Below are 18,310 nucleotides of genomic sequence, written 5' to 3'. Positions count from 1 at the left end.
TGCAGTCGAGGAGTTCAGCATAGCAGCACATGAACTGGTTCTCTGCTTGCTGCTTGTTGTGGTTTGAGTAGTCGTTTAGCTTCCAGCACATTTCTGAAAACACGAGACTGGAAGGGTGAGACGGTTAAAAAAAATGATTATAGAAGAAGAATGGCTTTATTGTCATTATACAGAATGTACAATGATATTAAATAAGAGATAAGACTATTAAACAAAAGCAACATTAGTCACTAATGATACCTGACCTGCTCAGGTGAGTAAAAATCTGCTGGTAAATTGGCCAAAGCCAGCCAAAGGGCCAGTCCTGCTTTGCAGAGTGTTGAAGTTCAGTGAAGGCTGTTCCCGTGGGGGGGTATAAAGTATTTCCTAGATCCTGGTGAGTTCTTTGACATATAGAAAGTGCAGTCACAGTTCCAGATGGCTGCATGTACAAATGTTTACTGTTTGCTGTGTAAATGGTGAGGCACATGCAGGGAGCCTCGTTCATTAAGCTGCAGTCACTTTTTTAAAGGCGCCTCAGGCCGGTTTTAAACAGTGACTGTTTTAACAGCAAAGGAGGGGAAAGTGTTTGTGCTGTGATTTTATTGGTCGGCCCCCCATCTGATTGGACTGTATGTGGCCCGTGAACTAAAATGAGTTTAACACCTCCGTCCTCACTTCTTTCATTTGTTGAAAAATAAAAATAACAGGCCTGAGCTGTGTGGCATAATAACCCTCCATAATCCAAACGTGAGTCGGATCAACTCAAAAATATTGATTGTGCCAGTTACTGAAGCAGAGACATCCACCTACCTGTTGATGCTGTGATTTCTTCACTGCAGCTCCATGAATATCAGGACACTGTTTTACATGAATCGTCTGTGATGACAGGGGAGATGATCGTTGACTCCGATTGGTCCAAGTGGGCCGAGGATTGGTTTGAGTTCTTGGCCAAGATAAGACGTCAGCTTTGTTTTCAGTTATGCTGCAGCTGACTCATTGCAGCATAACTGATCAGTGTCTCCGCCTCTAGTTTTAACTTAAATACATGGAAAAAATACAGCGTTCTAAAAGGTTACAATGTTTTCTAAATGGTAGAAACTGTGCAAAGACTGTCAATATGGGATAACATGGCGCAATACTGGTTCATGTATAAGGCACCAGATCATAAAGGAGCTACAGAAAACACTTCCCTTTTCTTCTGTGTTGCAAAAAACTGACTAATAATTTAATTCTTGAAACTTTTATGCAAAAGCAGTGTTTTGGTCTGAGACCTCCCACAAACCTGTTTTTTTTAAATAGTCACTGCTGCAGATGTGTTTTGGTGAGTGATAAGCATGTAGAGTGGTGTGTGTGTGTGTGTGTGTGTGTGTGTGTGTGTGTGTGTGTGTGTGAGACAGACTGAAAGATTCTCCGTCCTCTGCGTTACCAAAGTGTGTTCACTCGTCTGCCTTCACTCACATGAACCTGAGTAACATCCAGTCGTAATCCAGAGGCTTTAATATGATGTGGGCCCACCCACTGCAGCTATGACAGCTTCAGCTCTTCTGGGAAGTCTTTCCACAGGTTTAGGAGTGTTTATGGGAATTTTTGACCGTTCTCCCAGAAGCACATCTGTGAAGTGGACATAAAACCTGCCTAGTGATTTAAAATGCATCTATATGAGCATGCCACAGATGGAAACTACTGCCATTTTCCCTCAGCAGGCCCTACTGGACTACATGCATAACACTTGGCTTTTTTCCTTTTCCCCTGTGGCTCTGCTCTGCACTTTGTGTGTCTGTGTAGGCAGACTTGATGTTCTTGTCAGTCATAGTTGGAAGATGTGTGAAATTAGATCATGTCATGGCGTAGATTTTGTTCCATCTTTTCTAAAACGTGTTGTTTTGGAGCCGTGCTGGTCCGGTCTGTGCTGCACTGCTTGATGACAGAAGATAAGTAATTTTCTTGATGCTCTTAAAATCTGCTGTAAACAACTGCTGTGGAGTCTCCTGAGCCCCTTGAACTGGGCTGCTGTCCATCTGACAAACCAAAAATGTAATGGAAGTTGTCCTGTGGGTTTATTGTACTTATTTGTTTAAGGGAAAACATTAAGTTCTGATTGTCATTAAGTCATTTTTTTAAATAATATTATTTTCTGTTTAGTCATGCTCTTTTGTGTAATTTCTTACCTTGTAATATTTTTTCTAAATTTTACTTTCATTTGTGTTTTTGTTGTTTGCTTTAGCTGCTGTGACAATGATTTCCCAACTTTTTGGATAAATGAAGTGACGCTAATGAATTTACAAGCTCATAGCTGATTGGCTGGGTGCTCACTAGTAATGGCAGAAATGCAAAATCAGTGAAAAATGTCTAAACTGACACCAGATAATATATATAATAACATATAAATGATACTCATGTGTGCAAACTGTGCATACTGGGAACCAGTGTGGCCAGTCTGGACTCCATGCAGCAGGTCTGGACTTTGCTGTAATGTTAAACAGCCTGAACTAAGCCACACAGCTGGTTCTCTTAACCCAGATATTTTTCTTTCCTTCCTCAGTTTCGATCATTGTAAAGTTTATCTTAAATACAACTTGCCTAAGTGTGTCTGCCCACCTTTAAAGGCTAAATCTGCTGGAATGATGTAGCTGAATGATGACAAGTGGGCCACTGGCAAATATTCACAGTCTGTTTGTGCTGACATAAACAGGCCTGTAACAGAAATCCCCACTGATATTTAAATTTCATGCCAAATATATTTAGAATATCCCATAATATGTAAAAGATTCTGATTTAATAAAAGTGTAGGAGTAAAGTTAAGAATATGAAGTCTCAGTGAAAAAGACTAAAAGAGCACGAAGAAAGATGAGAGTCCCAACAGAGCAAGCCGTGCAGGAGGACCCGACTCTGCTTTTAGTAATGAACGTTTTTGGCACCCTGATTGGGGTTTAATTAACCTCAACGTCTGAGTTCTGCACACACATTCAAGTGTGACGCTGCTGTGACTGAAGGAATGCAGCACCATTGTTGGACCAACACAGTAAAGAAGCAGCACTCCAGGACAAGAGTCACCAGGAAGTCCTCGTGCAAGTACTCAGCATACAAGTGCTACAATTCTTATTTGCTGGTGTCTTATTAAAAATATGAAACATGCATAAAGGGCACTCTGGAAAAGTTGATTTCCTCTGACGCCGTACGAGACAGTAAAGTTCCTAACGTTACAGGACGTATTTAGGAGGACTGCCGGGTGTCATGTGATCAGCAGGCAGTGGAGCTCTGATAAGAAAACGCTTAGCTGAACACAGTCCTGTGTGTATACTGTGATGGATGGTGTGGCTCTGTGGAAGCTGTTTGCTCTAATCTCTGCAGAGAACCTGCTCTGCTGGTTTTTAATGCACAAAGGTCCTTTAAAATCACTGCTTTAACCTTTTAATGTGCTTTTATTCATTTCTCTGACCTGCAGTTTGGCCTTGTGTACAAACTGTGGTGAATAAAAGTGCTGCTCTCATTATTCAGTGTAGGTTTCTGCTCTTTTGGACGAATAGTTTGAGTAAACATGTTTCATTAAAATGATTTCTGTTCATTTGAACTCTCCTGGGTCTCTTAATGAAGCATGAGATGATAAAGGTTAGGTTCTTCCCACTGCCTGTAAACACATCAGTATTTTTTTTTTAAAGCAATCTAAATATTTTTCTTATTTTCTGCCATAAGTATCTGGTGGATGCACACATTAAAAGTTTCAAATTATTCCTGTGAGCCAAAAGTTTTAGTTTCAGGCGTTTTTGTTCTTCTTGTCTCAGCTCGGTAAGATGTTATTGAGAGGGGATATCCCTTATACAGTCATGTCTTTGGTTTGTGAGTGCCAGCCAATCAGAATGAAGTTGCCTTGATGGTAGTTGGGATAAAACAGTTGTTTTCTTTCTTTATTTTTTAAGACGGAGGTTTGAGTGGCTGCACCAAGAATTATTTTAAACTATGCTTCATGGTGCTGGTCTGTAAGCACCGGTTCTGCTAAACAGCATCAGGCCCATCCTCATGGAGCCGGGGTCTGACACTTTGATCAGGAACATGGATGAGTAACCTGTCAGAGGTCATTATGTTGGGCTCTGGCAGTGCTCCTCCTGCTCCTCCTCACATGAAGGAGCAGAAATGTCCAGCTCTCCTGCCTCCTGGTATCTCCTCCACGCTCTGGAGGCTGTGCTGGGAGACAGCAAACCCTGTGATGACATGTATGGATGTGACATCCCGGAGGAGCTGGACTAGCTCTGCGATTCTGCCAGCAGTGACGAGGACAGTAGCAAAAACCAAACTAGAGAAGCATCAGCTGGGAGGGATGGGGGGGGAAAGCAATGCTCTGTGGCTGCTACACTTCCCTTGGTGGTGGTTGTCGTGTTGCTTCTCCAGTGCACCTGTTGTCACTTTGAGTTGCAGCACAGGTGGTGAAACGGGATCACATGGTTTCTACTTCCTATCTGGACAGGATAATATCTGTGATGTTTAACTGGCTTTATGGTGATTGGGTGTTCATTTTCCTGAGCAGTGTATGGAGCAGAATTTCAAGCAGATCCAGCTTAAAATATTTTACATGCAGTTCTTTAAGCCAACTAATTTTGACAGTTGGTTCGGGTGTTGTAAGTCTTAATGGCCGGAGTGTGTGTGTGTGTGTGTGTGTGTGTGTGTGTGTGTGTGTGCTGCAGCCCATTTTAACTGAGTGCATTTATAAGAGGACGTCTCCACTTTGAAATGAATGATCATCATGTTTGAAGTCCAGTCTGTTTCTGCCTTCTGTGTGTGTGTGTGTGGGGGGGCAAACATAATTTTTGTTTATTAAATTGTGTTTTTGTTAGGGGAGCCGCTGCATTGTCCAGCTCTGCTGTGGGTTTGTAGTGACACATTAACGAGGTCGAGTGATATTTTGCCCAGAGCAGAGTTTACCTTCATTCCTGTTTCTGAGTAAGCGCTTCACTCTCAGACAGACCTGCACGACCTTGCTGTGCTGGAAGATTACAGTGCTTTGGGTAAACACAAATGACAGAGGTCATGTTGCTGCAGGGCAGGAACTGAAGGTGGCCAGTTTGTTTTCACACTGTAGTTTTGGTTTAGATGTGCTCTTCATTCAGTTACTATCATAACTACTGTGTGTGTTCATTGATGCAGCACAGAGAGCTGTACTAAATTATTATGCATGGTTTGAGCTGAGGTTACAGAAGAAATGTGATCTGTGGAGCAGTGCAGGCTTTCAAAGAATGAATGACTGCAGATTTATTTCACTGGTTTGTGACTTTAAATTGGATGCATCGATGATCTGACTGCTGTATTCTGCTGCGCCATACGTGTCTTCACACAATGACTCCCACAATTTACTGAAAGCCATCGGTTGTATTAATAAAGCCAAACCTGATATTACAAAAAAAAACCAAGACTCAATAGGAAGCTATAGAAGATGGCAGCCACTGTCCTCAGAGCCAACCAACAGGAAACAGATGAGCAGTCATTTGTTGCACTTCAGCATGTGCAACAGAAGATGTTCACGACTGTTTCTGCAGTATGACGGCAGCTACACCAACACAGCAGTCAGCCTCAGTTCTCCAGGACTTCTGAAGGTTTTCAGAGTTCCTCTTTGGACATTTGGCTGCTTCACAGTCCAGTCTTTGTACCTGACAGTTTTCAGAGGAATGAGTTTCATTTGTTCACTGACCTATGAATCATTGGAGCATGAAAAAGGCACATAACTCAAGGGATGAACCCGTGTTGTCTCGTTACTGACAACAAAAAAAAAAACAATTTTAAATTGTATCTTTAGGCACTTTGTTACCAGCAGTCTGTCAGGAAACTGGACACATGGAGGACAGAAGAAGTGGGAGGTCTAAAAATCTATACAGCAGATGAACGGTATCTGAAAGTCATGTCCTTAAGAAATAGAGAAGGATCCAGCAAAGACCTGACACAGGACCTGAGAGCTACATCTGGCCCTTCAGTTGGTCCATGTGCTGTTCACTGAAGCCTCATCAGAAAGGGCGGCTGTCAGGAAGCCATTATTAAGGAAGGGAAACGGAGGAAAAGCTGAGGTTTGCCACGTTACACAAGAGCTGGAAATCAGGTCTGATGGAGAGATGAATCCAATCTGAAAATTTTGGTTCAGATGGTTGTCAGTATGTTTGGAGGAGGTCCAGCAGTGAGTGTCTACGGCACGGTGGAGGCTGTGTCATGGTCCGGGCTGCATGTCAGCTGGTGCTGCTGGAGATCCGACAGAAGATCCAAAATATAAAGAAATGGACGGTGGCTCAAGACTTCATTATTTTAAACTTTGGCCATGTTTAATATGGACATCAATCACTGTAACCGAGTATATGGGCAAAAATAAGGAAATTCATAGTAGATGTACTTTGTGTACTTGTTGCCAAGTTTTAACCTTGTTTATTTCTTAAAGATATTTGTGAAATGATTTAAAGTTTATCTCAGTACACAAATTTTAGTTACATTTTTCACCTGTAACTGTTAGGACAGGTGATAGCAGTATAACCTGAAAGCAAGAAGGTTTAAGCAGCTTAGATCTTTGTTGATTTTCAGGGTCTGCATCACTTCCAGACCTGCTAGAAGACTCTCTGGTTTTTAGTTTCATCTTTTCTTGCAACCTTGCAAACTGTACTGATGCGTCCTTCACTTGTCTCACTCAGTGAGACGTGTAAGCTATCGGTCCCCAGCTGTGATTGAGACATCGTTAAAGACCAGCATTACATAAGGGGATATTTGTGAGGCCGGCCTGAGGGTGTTCTGTGCGAGCAAACTGTCACATCAATCTCTGACTTCTCCTGTACTTTAAGGAAACCCTGTCAGGCTTAATCATTGACTCTGTTTGATGTTCATTGCAACAACCACAACACACTGATTCGACGCACTGAGTAGCCTGTGCAGTGTGACTCGGTGTGAGTTCGCTGAAGGTTTAACAACACGTGTGTGCTTCATTGTTTTTCAGGCTGCTGGTGAAGCTGATATTGAGTGTGTGAATTAAATTAATTTTTTCTAATATATATTCAAATTATACAGGCAGGACAGTGGCACGGTGGTTAGCACTGCTGCCTCACAGGAACACGGTCCTGGGTTCGGGTCCACCTTTCTGTGTGGAGTTTGCGTGTTCTCCGTGTCTGTGTGGGTTCTCAGAGTTCCTCCCACAGTCCAAAGACATGCAGTTAGTGGGGTTAGCTTAGCTGGTGATAGGGGTGAATGGCGTTAGCCCTGCGACAGGCTGCCAGCCTGTACAGGTGTACCCTGCCTCTCGCCCCATAACAGCTTCAGCCCCCCCCCACGGCCCTGAAAAGGATGAGCAGAAGAAAATGGAAGGATGTTATAAATTATGTAAAGCAGTTTAACCTGGTGATCTGAATTAACACATGGAAAATTTAACATTTTAAAATAATATTTGACTCTCGGGCTTTATTCCAGTGTACCAGGGTGTTTATAAACTTTGTGATTTTAATGTTTTTAACAAAAATAGCCACTTGTCTTTAAAAGCAGAGATACTGTATTGAGGCTTGTTATTGTTGGGTATCACATGTAAAGATATAATAAGTGATATAAAAGTCAGCTGAGCTCAGTGAGCTGTGGGACATGGCAGCTGCAATGGTGAGGTCACAGGGTCACTACAGTAATAGAATAATCCAGAAAGATTATTACCAGAAATAACACTAAAAAAAATCCAGGTCGAGGCTGTTTCCTTCTTTGTGTGTCTGAGGACGCAGTAAACCAAATCACTGCATGTTTATTCTTTACTGACAAACGACCTAGACTTGGATCTTTTTTTTTTTAATGCAACTCTTTGGTCGTAATCTTTCCTGCTGGCTTTTATTGTTGGAAAATTCTATTTAACCCCCCCCCATCATTAAAACGTGTGGGGCTTCATCATGTAGTGGATTTTTATGTCAGCTGCTGTACAGCAGGTGACATGTCAGACAGGTAGACCATCTACTGCTACTGAGGTGGTTGTACTGAAATGAGGGTTTTATTAAAAGTGAAAAACTGATGTCACTTTTTTTATTTCTGTCTCCGTGGTTACTCCATGTGTCTTTGCTCCTTGGTGTTTCTATGGTGACAAACTGTTTTCTCTCCTCTTTTCCTCTTTCAGTGTCATCCAGCCTCCATTACCACTACCTATAGACAAGGTAAGAACAGAGGTGTGTGTGTGTGTGTGTGTGTGTGTGTGTGTGTGTCTGTCTCTGTGTGTGTGTGTGTGTGTGTGTGTGTGCGCGCGCTGTCCCGTCCCGTGTGGAAGTGTCTCACACTTACATGTAAGGCTGCGCCTCACAGAAGCATCTGTGTGTGTGTTTTTCTAACGCGCACACACACAGTGGGGCAGTCAGCTGATAGAGGAATGCAGGGATCACTGCCAGCTGGTGCTGCAGCACTACAGAAATGCTTCGTGTTTTCCCACCGTTCATCCTGTGGCTTCACACCTTTTTAAATGTTTGTGTGGCCAAGGTTAAAAAAGAGGGTTCAGTTTGTCGTGACGTCTCTAAACTGGAGACTAACTGCCTGAGGTCTGCTTCTGCAGGAAAAGCTTCAACCTCTTTGTTTTACTTTATTATCACTGTGTGCACACAGTATTACATAAAAGTTAACGAGTATTAAAAAAATAGATTAATAAAAATCGATCAGCCATCGGGGAAGCAGTGATATGAGAAGTGCTTTTAGTGAAAGTGGTCTGTGTAAATATTTCATTATGCAGTTTTCCCCTGTGCTCTGCTTTGTCGATCAGTCCGGCTTGAGCGTCTCGTTCTGATAACTCGCCCGTAACCCGTCGCTGGATGGATGTTTCACTTGCACGTTATCGGGTCGTGAAAGTCTACGTCTCCCTGTCACACACTCCATATGACTCGACCCTCCATTGTTGATTTTGGTGGGATTTAAAGTCTCACGTTTACTGCATCTTCACAGTAAGGAGAGCTGAAGCTGTGAAGCAGCAGCTAAGATGGTGAGCTGTGCTGTGGCAGATGGGTTCAAATTGTATGTATTGTGTGAACTGTGTGTGTAGACTGCTTCTTACTACTTTCACTACTTGGGTAACGTAGGGAAATAAATGAAATACAGTGGCATGTAATCCAGAAACTTTCTAATAAAGATTTAAGGTGTTGAAACCACCCGATGGACTGTAAATAAAAGATGGAGGTAGAATTCGGGAGCGTTTCTGTTACACTGTTTCAAACTAAAGTAACAGCTGCTGTTTGAGGAAGTCTCGCACAGACAGGCTTCACAGGTGTGAACAGGCCTGCAGGTGGAGAGTCAGCTGCTAAATTCAGTCATGAATTCAACTTGCTTCATCAAACTAAATGTTGGAGCTTTGGGAACAATAATTAGGAAATTTGTTGTTAGAGTTTAACTGATAAACTATGCAGCACCAGCCTCCTGTAGACACACTACAAGGTTATTCCTGCATATAAAAATATGGGACACTTTTATTATTTCTAATCTCTGAAACTGGTAAAAAAAAATATAATTGTAATCAGTCTTTTTTATAGTGGAATTCATTAAAATACAGTTTTAGTTATCATGAAATAACAGAGTGCACAGATTTATGTTCAGTGAGGAAACACGACTCTCAGGAATAATCAGCGTGAGCTGAAGGCCCATTTTGAGCACTGAAAAGTCAATACTGGTATCAAGAAATTCCAGTAATAAGGTATCAAATAAATGAAAATAAATCAATAGAAATCCTGAGTCAGCAAAGCTGTAGCTGCTTTGGTCTGTGTTAGAGTTGGATTAGTCAGCGTGCACCAGCCGGCTCTCAGTGCTGCGTTCACATAAAGGAAAATTCATCATATAAGAGGCCGAACCTTTACTTCCTGCACCACATCACCATCATACATGGCACTGTAACAGTGGTTTTACACATTATAACAGCATCAGTACCAGGGTAATCATTTACCCATAGTGCATTGCACCAGGCTTCCTCGCCCTGCTCTGATTCGTCCTCAGCGTAGCCTGTCTGAGGAATGGAGGCTGGGGTGTGCGCGCGCCCCGGAGGAGCTGTGATTACTAAAGCAGGATCCTCACACCTCCCAGGTCTCCAGACACACACGTGTGTGTATAAATATATCACATCCTTCTGTGGATTATTCCAGGAAAAGGGGCCGAACCTGTAAAAGGTTTTTGCCCAGTTATGTTCTGACTCTGGGAACGAACATAAAACATGGTGATAGCAAAGGGCACACTGATTGTGTACACATGTACACAGCTGCAGACACACACAGATCAGGCTTAACTTCAGTGATGCAAACTGGTCAGCATCTCAAGCGTGTTGGTGTTTTTTGCTGTAGTTAATGCACTACATTAATATCAGTATTTCATAGTTATTCTGTTGTCTTACGGCAGGAACAGAAAAATATGACTGTATTCTATTTATTGTGAATTCAGCTGGTTTAAATACTGTGTGGTTGTAGAGTCATAGAGAAGCAAACAGAAAGCCAGCTGAGTGTAACTGGACAAACATAAAGCACTATGAACACAGTGATTAAAGCTACGTCAGCCACATTAGCCCGGCTGCAGAGGTGCAGGCCTGCTGTTGGACATCATCAGCTGAGTTTCAGGTCTTCAGATGATTAAGGGTGTTTTCATCGCGCTGCTTGCTCTCACACAGCTGTTACATTTCTTTCAATAAACCCGCCGAACACGGGGTAAAGGTAGTGTCACACACTGATGTTTAACACGTTAAAGCACCAGTCTCACCTGCACAGTCTCACCTGCGCAGTAACAGATGCAGACGGCAGCAGGTGTGCGCAGCCAGGTAGAACGACCACTTTTTGTTTTGTTTTTGGAATAAATCTTTTTATTTTATTTATTTTTTTTTTTACACACATTTAAAAAAGAAACCGTATTATTAAAAACACACATTATTCACCCTAAACTCACCTCATCATTCAGGGAAAAAAGTAAAAATGAAGCAGTGGCTGATAGGATGAGATGAAAGATTTATTGATCACAGAATGGCTGTAATAAAGCAGACACATGATCAATAAACATTACTGACTGATAACCAGATGCTGGAGTTAAAGTTATTAACGGAGACTCACGTCAGAGTGAATCAGTGAAAACACAAAGAATGAAACGAGGTCACGTTTTAATGATCAGAGACGTGGTTAAAGGTTGGAGTGAGTGGAGTGAAGCTGCTGTGTGTGTGTGTGTGTGTGTGTGTGTGTGTGCACATGTGTAGCTTACACCTTTGGTTTTTTGTGTTTGCCGTCCTTGAATTCAAATTAAAGGCTGGATGAACCCCAGATGACTGTCAGCACGTTACTATGGTGTGTGTTTGTTTTTAAGGTTGCAGCCAACACTCCCAGTATGTATTCTCAGGAACTGTTCCAGCTTTCCCAGTATCTACAGGTAATACCCTGACACCTACTGGTCATATTGGAGAACTACAGTAACAATAATGTTTAAAAAAAAATATCACAGCACATTTAAAATGTTACTTAGAGTGGGCTTTATTATGCTTCTCCTTATGTTCTCTTATTTATATAAATATATACGCACGGGTGAATGCTCACATTAAACAAGGCCAAAGATTCAAATAATGAGGTCACCACATGTACAAATAATCAGAGTGAGCTGCAGGTTCAGGCTTCAGCCTGCTCACAACACTCAGTTTGAGGCTGTTTTCTCTACTCCTGGATTTGTGTGATGCCAAGCACAGGGGATATCCTCCATATGGCCATCAGGAAGCTCCACCCACCTGCTGTTCAGCCCTTCTGTTTACAAAGGGCAGCCAATCAGAATAAAACAGGTTTATTCTGTTACAAGGACAAAGAAAGAGCTGGAAAATGAACAGAATAGTCAGCTTTAAGAAAACTCAACATTATGTGCTGTGAAGACCAGACAGCATTTCTGTGTGATGTGGTCTCTTCATTTAGAGTTGATGACATAATGAAAAGCATATATAACTAAAGTTACCTGATGCACTAGTGAATAAATGTAAGCTTTTGTTCCTCCTGACTTATCTTTCATTGATCACCCCCCCCTCTGCAGGAGGCCTTACACAGAGAGCAGATGCTGGAGCAGAAGTTAGCCACACTGCAGCGTCTGTTAGCCACCACGCAGGAGGCCTCGGAGAGCAGCTGGCAGGTAGGAGATGCTACGCCTCAGTCTTCGTTCCTGCAATAAGGAGACGAACACAGAACACGAAACTCCCACTGACGCCCGACCGCACGCCTGCAGGCTCTGTGGCAGTTCAGGTCTTAGTAACATGAAAGTACAGAGTTCCCAACATTTGTGCTCTTCTTTGTGGCGCTGCATGTGCATAAATATGAGCACAACGCTGTCTTTAGTTATTTAATAGTGCAGCCCGTAAAGAGTTCACCTGGCCTCCATTTCTGATTGGAGGATCTCAGCTGCTGGGTTTGTGTGAGTTTGTAACTGTGCTGCACAAAAACATTTGGTGTTATTGAGAGTTTGAATCTGATTTAATTTATTTAATTGTGATCATTTAGTACAGTTATAGTAATATGTGTTGTATTTGCAGAATTTTTATCTATCTGTGATATCTGATGTGACTGCTGTGTCTCCACCAGGCTTTGATTGATGAGGACCGTCTGCTCTCCAGGCTGGAGGTGATGGGCAGTCAGCTCCAAGCTTACTCTAAGGTAAACATACGCATAAAAACAGATGAATACGTCACTGAATCAAAATTAAGTGAAAATGATCAACTTTTAACATCCTGTTTAGTCCCAGACGGAGGAAGGGATCCGTAAGGAGCTCTTGGCTCTTCAGGAGGACAAACACAACTACGAGACAACAGCAAAGGAGTCTCTGAGGAGAGTCCTGCAGGAGAAGATCGAGGTGGTCAGGAAGCTGTCAGAGGTGGAGGTACGAAACCGGTGTATATGCTGTATGCACCGCAGCAAAGTCATTTGGCTTTTTAACATTAATGCTCGGCCTTGTCTCTGCTGTCGTGCAGCGCACACTGAGTAACACAGAGGATGAATGCACCCACCTGAAGGAGATGTCTGAGAGGGGTCAGGAGGAGCTGAGGGAGCTCGCCAACAAGTACAACGCGGCCGTTAATGAGATCAAAGAGCTCACTGACAAAATTAAGGTAACTATAAAAGAAACCAGTAATTTTTTCAGAGTTTCTATTTTGTTTTGTTGGTGTTTGTAGAGCAAGAGTAGTTCATCAGTTCAGTGCAGGGCATCTGTGGTGCTCATTTTAAGCTTGTAGTCTTTATCGCAGTAGTTCTGTGTTACAGTCTCTTCCTTTGTGTAGTTTTCTGTCTGGTTCACACATCCTTACTTCCTGTACTCTGTCTTCCTTTATCTTCCCTCTTCCTCCATTTTTCCTTTGCATTTTTTATCCCACATCCTTTTCTGTTTCCATCCATGTCCTCTCCCTTATTCCACTTTTCTTCCCTTTTCTTCGTCCTCTTCTGTCTCTTCTTTTGGCCAATTCTCCCTTGACATCTTCTCGCTCTCCTCCTCCAGGCGGCAGAGGGCAGACAAGAGGAGCTGACTCAGCGAGGAGCGACAGAGAAGAGGGAGTTGGAACTGCGGATTGAGGAGATGGAGGAGAAGGAGCAGGTTCTCCAGGCTCGCATCGAAGCTCTGCAGGCAGACAACGACTTTACCAACGAGAGGCTCGCCGCCCTGCAGGGTACACACACACACGCATCACTTCACGCGACGTTACGCAGGCTGGTCGACTAAACTGAGTCTTGATCCTGAAATTTAACGGTTTACATTTTGGGAACATTAACAGCTACACAGAGATGCGCTGACTGCAGTGTCCCCGGCCGATGTTTTGGTTTCTGAGAACTATAATTAACAGAAGAGATTATTTTCTAAGCTTTTTGTTATAGAATAAGAAGCCACCTCTGAAAGGTTTCTGGACTTCACCTCAGAGAGAGGCTGAGGAGCTCAGAGTTTGATCCCCTACTCGAAATAAGCCGGTCCAGGCCGCTCAGGCATCTGGCGCCTCTGGGATGGTTCCTGTGTGAGGTGTTATGTGCAGGCTGACCTGACTACATTTGTCATTTCATATGTCTGTATCAGTCTTTAGATCCACATCTAAAACGCCTGCTGGTGGCAGTGTTACTCTATTTCAGTCATACAGGACAACAGCATGTACTGTCGTACACGTATACACACAGACATGCCGATGTATACAGAAACGTGCACAAAACCAAACAAAATCCCCCTGCCTGACATGGAGTAGGAAGAAGTATGTGCGTACTTATTAATCCCTACCTCTGGATCAACAAGATCCAGAAAACAAATTTAATTTGATGTAAATATTTCGTAAACATCACCACGGTAACACCAACATTTAATCATCACCTTCAATCGGCATTGGGAAAACAGGAAGGAATGAACTTTAACCTTCAAAATAAAAGCTCTCTTAGGTTTGAACACTAGATTTTCTGAAATCAACAGTTTATTGAAACTAACGTCCAGATCTCCTGTTTACCCCGCCCCCCCCTAATGTACAAAGTTCACCCTCACACTAACCCCACAGAAGTAAACGAGAGGGAAAAAAGTATAAATATAACTCTGCCTTTTTAAGCTGATGTGCGTCTGAGCTGAAGAGAGCACGTCGGAGGACGAGTTACCTTCTGAACTCAGGGATCGCAGAGCCGCTGCTACAGATACTGCATTTAGGAGGAAATCACAACCCATCCAATAGTTTTCAGAGCAGAGGGAATCTGTACTGCGTTAGGGTTTACCTGGCGCATCGACGCTGTCTGCACAGCAGCGTCGCCTACCTGACCCCCTCACAATCAGCTGTTCATTCAACTTTACCTTCCAGCTGATTCTGGGTCAGTACAGATCCTGAGTGGCTCGTTAAGACTCCTGAAGAGTTGATACATCCAACGATGGTCTTTGGGTCACGATGGTCTGATCGATCGGTGCATCTCTACACACACACACACACACACTCCTGTTTAACCAGCTAACAGAGTGCTCCCTTCATTCACTCTAACAACATGGCGCCTGTTGCCGGGGTCAGAACACGTGTTTGACCTGTGCTCGGACTTCCTGTCAGTCACCGCTTCTCTCTGTTGTTGTTGTTTACAGTGCGGTTAGAACAGCTGCAAGAGAAAAGCATTAAAGAGAACAACAGTCTGGGTGAGTCCATGCGTCTTGGGTCCACCGTTGTTCGTTTGTGTATCTGTCACTTCCTCATCCTTCACTAATGATGCATGACAGCTTCCTGCATGATTTCCATGTAATTTCCTGTTGCTTGCTGCTCTCGTTCATCTGTCTGTCACACTGGGAATCTGGTTGTTGTTCTTCTGTTTTCGTCTTGTTGATGGCAGCGTGACATCCAGCCTTCAGGTCTCCGTTTCCTCCGGTAGCTCACGGGGTTATAAAACGTTTCTGTGTGCAGAGTCAGGAAGTGTCAGCGTTTCCCTCGTTTACATGCAGGGACAGGAGATGAAGTGACCGAAACCAAAGTATTCACATGTTAGCAAGCACTAAAAGTATTCATTTTGGGTCACTTTACTTTGAAAAATTGTTGCACAGTAAGATTACTGCCACCCAAAAGTAATCTCTTACTTTACAGCATTACAGGATGCTTTTCAGTGGGGTGGACCCAGTTTTTTTTTTTAATCAGAAGTTTTTCCAGTGCTGCAAATCATTAGAAAAACATTGGCGATGGCTGCTGGGCTCCTTTGCAGCCCTCTGTCCTCATACAGACCTGTTACAGCTCGTCAGGTACCAAAAACACTGCAGGACCAACATCATTTATACCTGTTGCATGTAATAGAGTGAATATTTCCAGAATTTTAAATGCTGTCCTCTCTGCCTCGAGGCTCCCTGGATCCCACGTGCACACTGGAGTTTGACAAAAACATCACCTGTGCGTTTGAGACTTTCTCTCTTTGTCACAAAGAACAGAGAAAGAAAGGCGGCAGAGTTTTTACACTGAAACTAATTAGAGGATTAGGCACAGTAGCTACACCCATCATACAGTCTGTGGGTCATTCTGATGGGAAATTACAGAATAAACATGGTGGTAGTTTTCCAGGGTTTGTTACACTGTATCTCTGCAGTGACGGCAGCCCTCTGGGTGAGTCTGTATCTGAGTTCAGATATTTAAACTCTTTAAACGAATCTCGACGCTCCTCAGCTGTGATGCCACTGATAATGAGACATGGAGGGGGAGCTCGATGACGCCCTCAGATGGCATCTGGAGCTGTTTGGTTTAACTTTGCTTTAGATAAAGACTAAGGACAGGAGGAAGAAAAGAGGGCTTGGAGAGAAGGGAGTGAAATAGGATTTGTGGGACAGTCTGAAACTGCGGGCCACCGAGTGACAGGTGAAAAATATGATGTGACGCTGAGGTGAGTAAATATTTTTAGGGAAAACTGATGCCGTTACACCGGTGGTGTCAAAGAAATTAAATGATTTTATAGTGGTTGATGAAATAGTGACTGAAGTGGGACACGCCCTAAAACGAGCTGTAGCTCAAGCCCAGCTGTACTTCGTCCACCGAGGGCAAATATTTGCGACACAGTGCGGCTGTACTCACGTGAGCGACGCGAGGGGGACTTTATTGGGCGGGTTTTTTCCAGGTCAGAGTTCGTCTCAGGTCACAGCATTCAGGGTTGTGACTTGTTTCAAGGAAAGTCTTTAGTAGCCAAAGTGTTTGGGCTCCGTGTGAAGCCTCCTGGATTTGTTTCGGGCTTCCTGTTCTGTGAATAGCTCGAGGGTTTGTGTGTCCACTGTGGGTGTTGTGTTGTCTCGGGGACATGCTGGTAGTTTCTCTGGGATAATCTGGGCTGTTTTCATGGTTTCCAAACTGTCCGCTGCTTTGTTTTCCTTCCTGTGGGGGAAGAAGCTTCCGGTCACTGATTGACTCCTGGTGATTGAATGCGACACTCTGAACGTGAATGCTGCAGGCGACCGCCTCACTGCACACCTCGCCACAGTAATCACTTTGTGAAGGACCCCGCCCTCATTTAGACTCTGTGCTGAACATGTCTGGCTGGTGACGCTTCGCCAAAATCGTCTATATCTGATCTGGTCACATGACAGATGTCGTCACTGTCTCCCACGGACCGGTAGAGGAGGAGGACTCAGACCTCAGACTGCAGATACGAGCGGGCCGGGAGGAAGACGAGGATGAGGAGGATACAGACACCGATGATGGTGCAGTTGGGGAAGATGAAGATACTGATGGTAGTTTGATTATCATAATAATAAACAATCTGATTTATATCTCGGCTTGCTTTTGAACAGGTTTTCCTTCACTGAGTTAAAACAGTTATGATACAGAATAATAAAGTTTAGGCAGTAAGATGCTCTTTAATTACTTTTTTTAGATATAATTAAATAACTCAGACCTTAAAACTGAGTGACCATCAAACTCCCACTCATTCATTTTTGAGAAACCTTCTCCATTTATTAATCAACACTCCTGTTTTATTTAACATACACAAACACTGCTGCTTTAAGCCCTCCTGGCAGGAGGTATTATTACCTGGGAACATGTAGTCATTTATAATAAGTGACCTTAATCCCGCTCAGATCTGCCGTCTCTAATGACTCCACCGTGACTGAGGAGGTCATGTGATTGGTTTGTTAGCAGGATTCAGCATCACATTCCCCGCTATGCCTCCCGAGCCAGCAGATCACATTTTAGTGGCCCTGTTTATATTTTTACCGACCCACAAAAAGACAAAAAGACAGTTAAATTATTTTACATGCTGCAGGATTATTAGATAATTTATTAGTAGATGTGCAGTGTATTTTATATTCTAAATGTAGGAAAAATGAGTAACCAGAGGCTTGAATGGTCCCCCTGCAGGAATCTGTTAGAGAGGTTTAGAAGAAATGTGCCCGATTCAGAGATTCTGCATTCAGAAAACTTTGATTTTAGCAGCTTCATTTAGTTCTGTTATCCCCGAACAAACGATGGGAGGAGCTAAAACATCGCTTTTCTTCACATTTGAGGCCCCACGACATCGCTCATTTCATATCATATCTGCACAAATCTTTATTGGCTTGAAATACAAAAACATTGCTGGACCTCGTCTTGATGTTTTCAAAAGAATAAAACATGTTCTGGATTCTGTGTTGAATGCTGTCCTGAATTTTAAGTGTACAGATTTCTCTATAGTGATGGATCTCTGTCTGTTGATGGCCGTGCAGTTGTTGCATTGCTGTTGTTGCCGCTGCAATAACCATAACTGTCCAAAGCAGAGAATTAAAAACAGTGTTCAGGATGCAGTTCAGTTCAGACTGCGTTAATTTTTTATGGTCACGTCATATCACACATTCGTTTTCTTGAAATCACCAGTTTTAGACTGTAATACTTAAACGAGCTGCTATTTTACACAAGACGATCGTAACTGATCTAAGC

The 18,310-nt window shown here is 43.1% G+C and overlaps 1 protein-coding gene across 9 annotated transcripts in view; it reads left to right on the top strand.

Annotated features, from left to right (window-relative positions):
• Window positions 1–18,310, top strand: part of slmapa (sarcolemma associated protein a) — a 67,586-nt gene that overhangs the window by 32,770 nt on the left and 16,506 nt on the right. For 5 of the 9 annotated variants that reach the window (XM_030729272.1, XM_030729274.1, XM_030729270.1 and 2 more), the window contains 9 exons: window positions 8,087–8,123; window positions 11,275–11,337; window positions 11,980–12,075; window positions 12,522–12,593; window positions 12,676–12,816; window positions 12,908–13,045; window positions 13,429–13,597; window positions 15,019–15,069; window positions 16,984–17,127. In XM_030729272.1, coding sequence (XP_030585132.1) covers window positions 8,087–8,123; window positions 11,275–11,337; window positions 11,980–12,075; window positions 12,522–12,593; window positions 12,676–12,816; window positions 12,908–13,045; window positions 13,429–13,597; window positions 15,019–15,069; window positions 16,984–17,127 — 911 coding nt within the window. The remainder of the gene's footprint in view (window positions 1–8,086; window positions 8,124–11,274; window positions 11,338–11,979; window positions 12,076–12,521; window positions 12,594–12,675; window positions 12,817–12,907; window positions 13,046–13,428; window positions 13,598–15,018; window positions 15,070–16,983; window positions 17,128–18,310) is intronic. The other 4 variants (XM_030729276.1, XM_030729277.1, XM_030729275.1 and 1 more) reach the window with 2 other exon arrangements.

The sequence above is a fragment of the Archocentrus centrarchus genome, chromosome 5, assembly GCF_007364275.1.
Source record: "Archocentrus centrarchus isolate MPI-CPG fArcCen1 chromosome 5, fArcCen1, whole genome shotgun sequence".
Taxonomy (NCBI): domain Eukaryota; kingdom Metazoa; phylum Chordata; class Actinopteri; order Cichliformes; family Cichlidae; genus Archocentrus; species Archocentrus centrarchus.
Note: the sequence above shows the minus strand (reverse complement) of the source record. Positions and strands in the feature narration are given on the sequence as shown.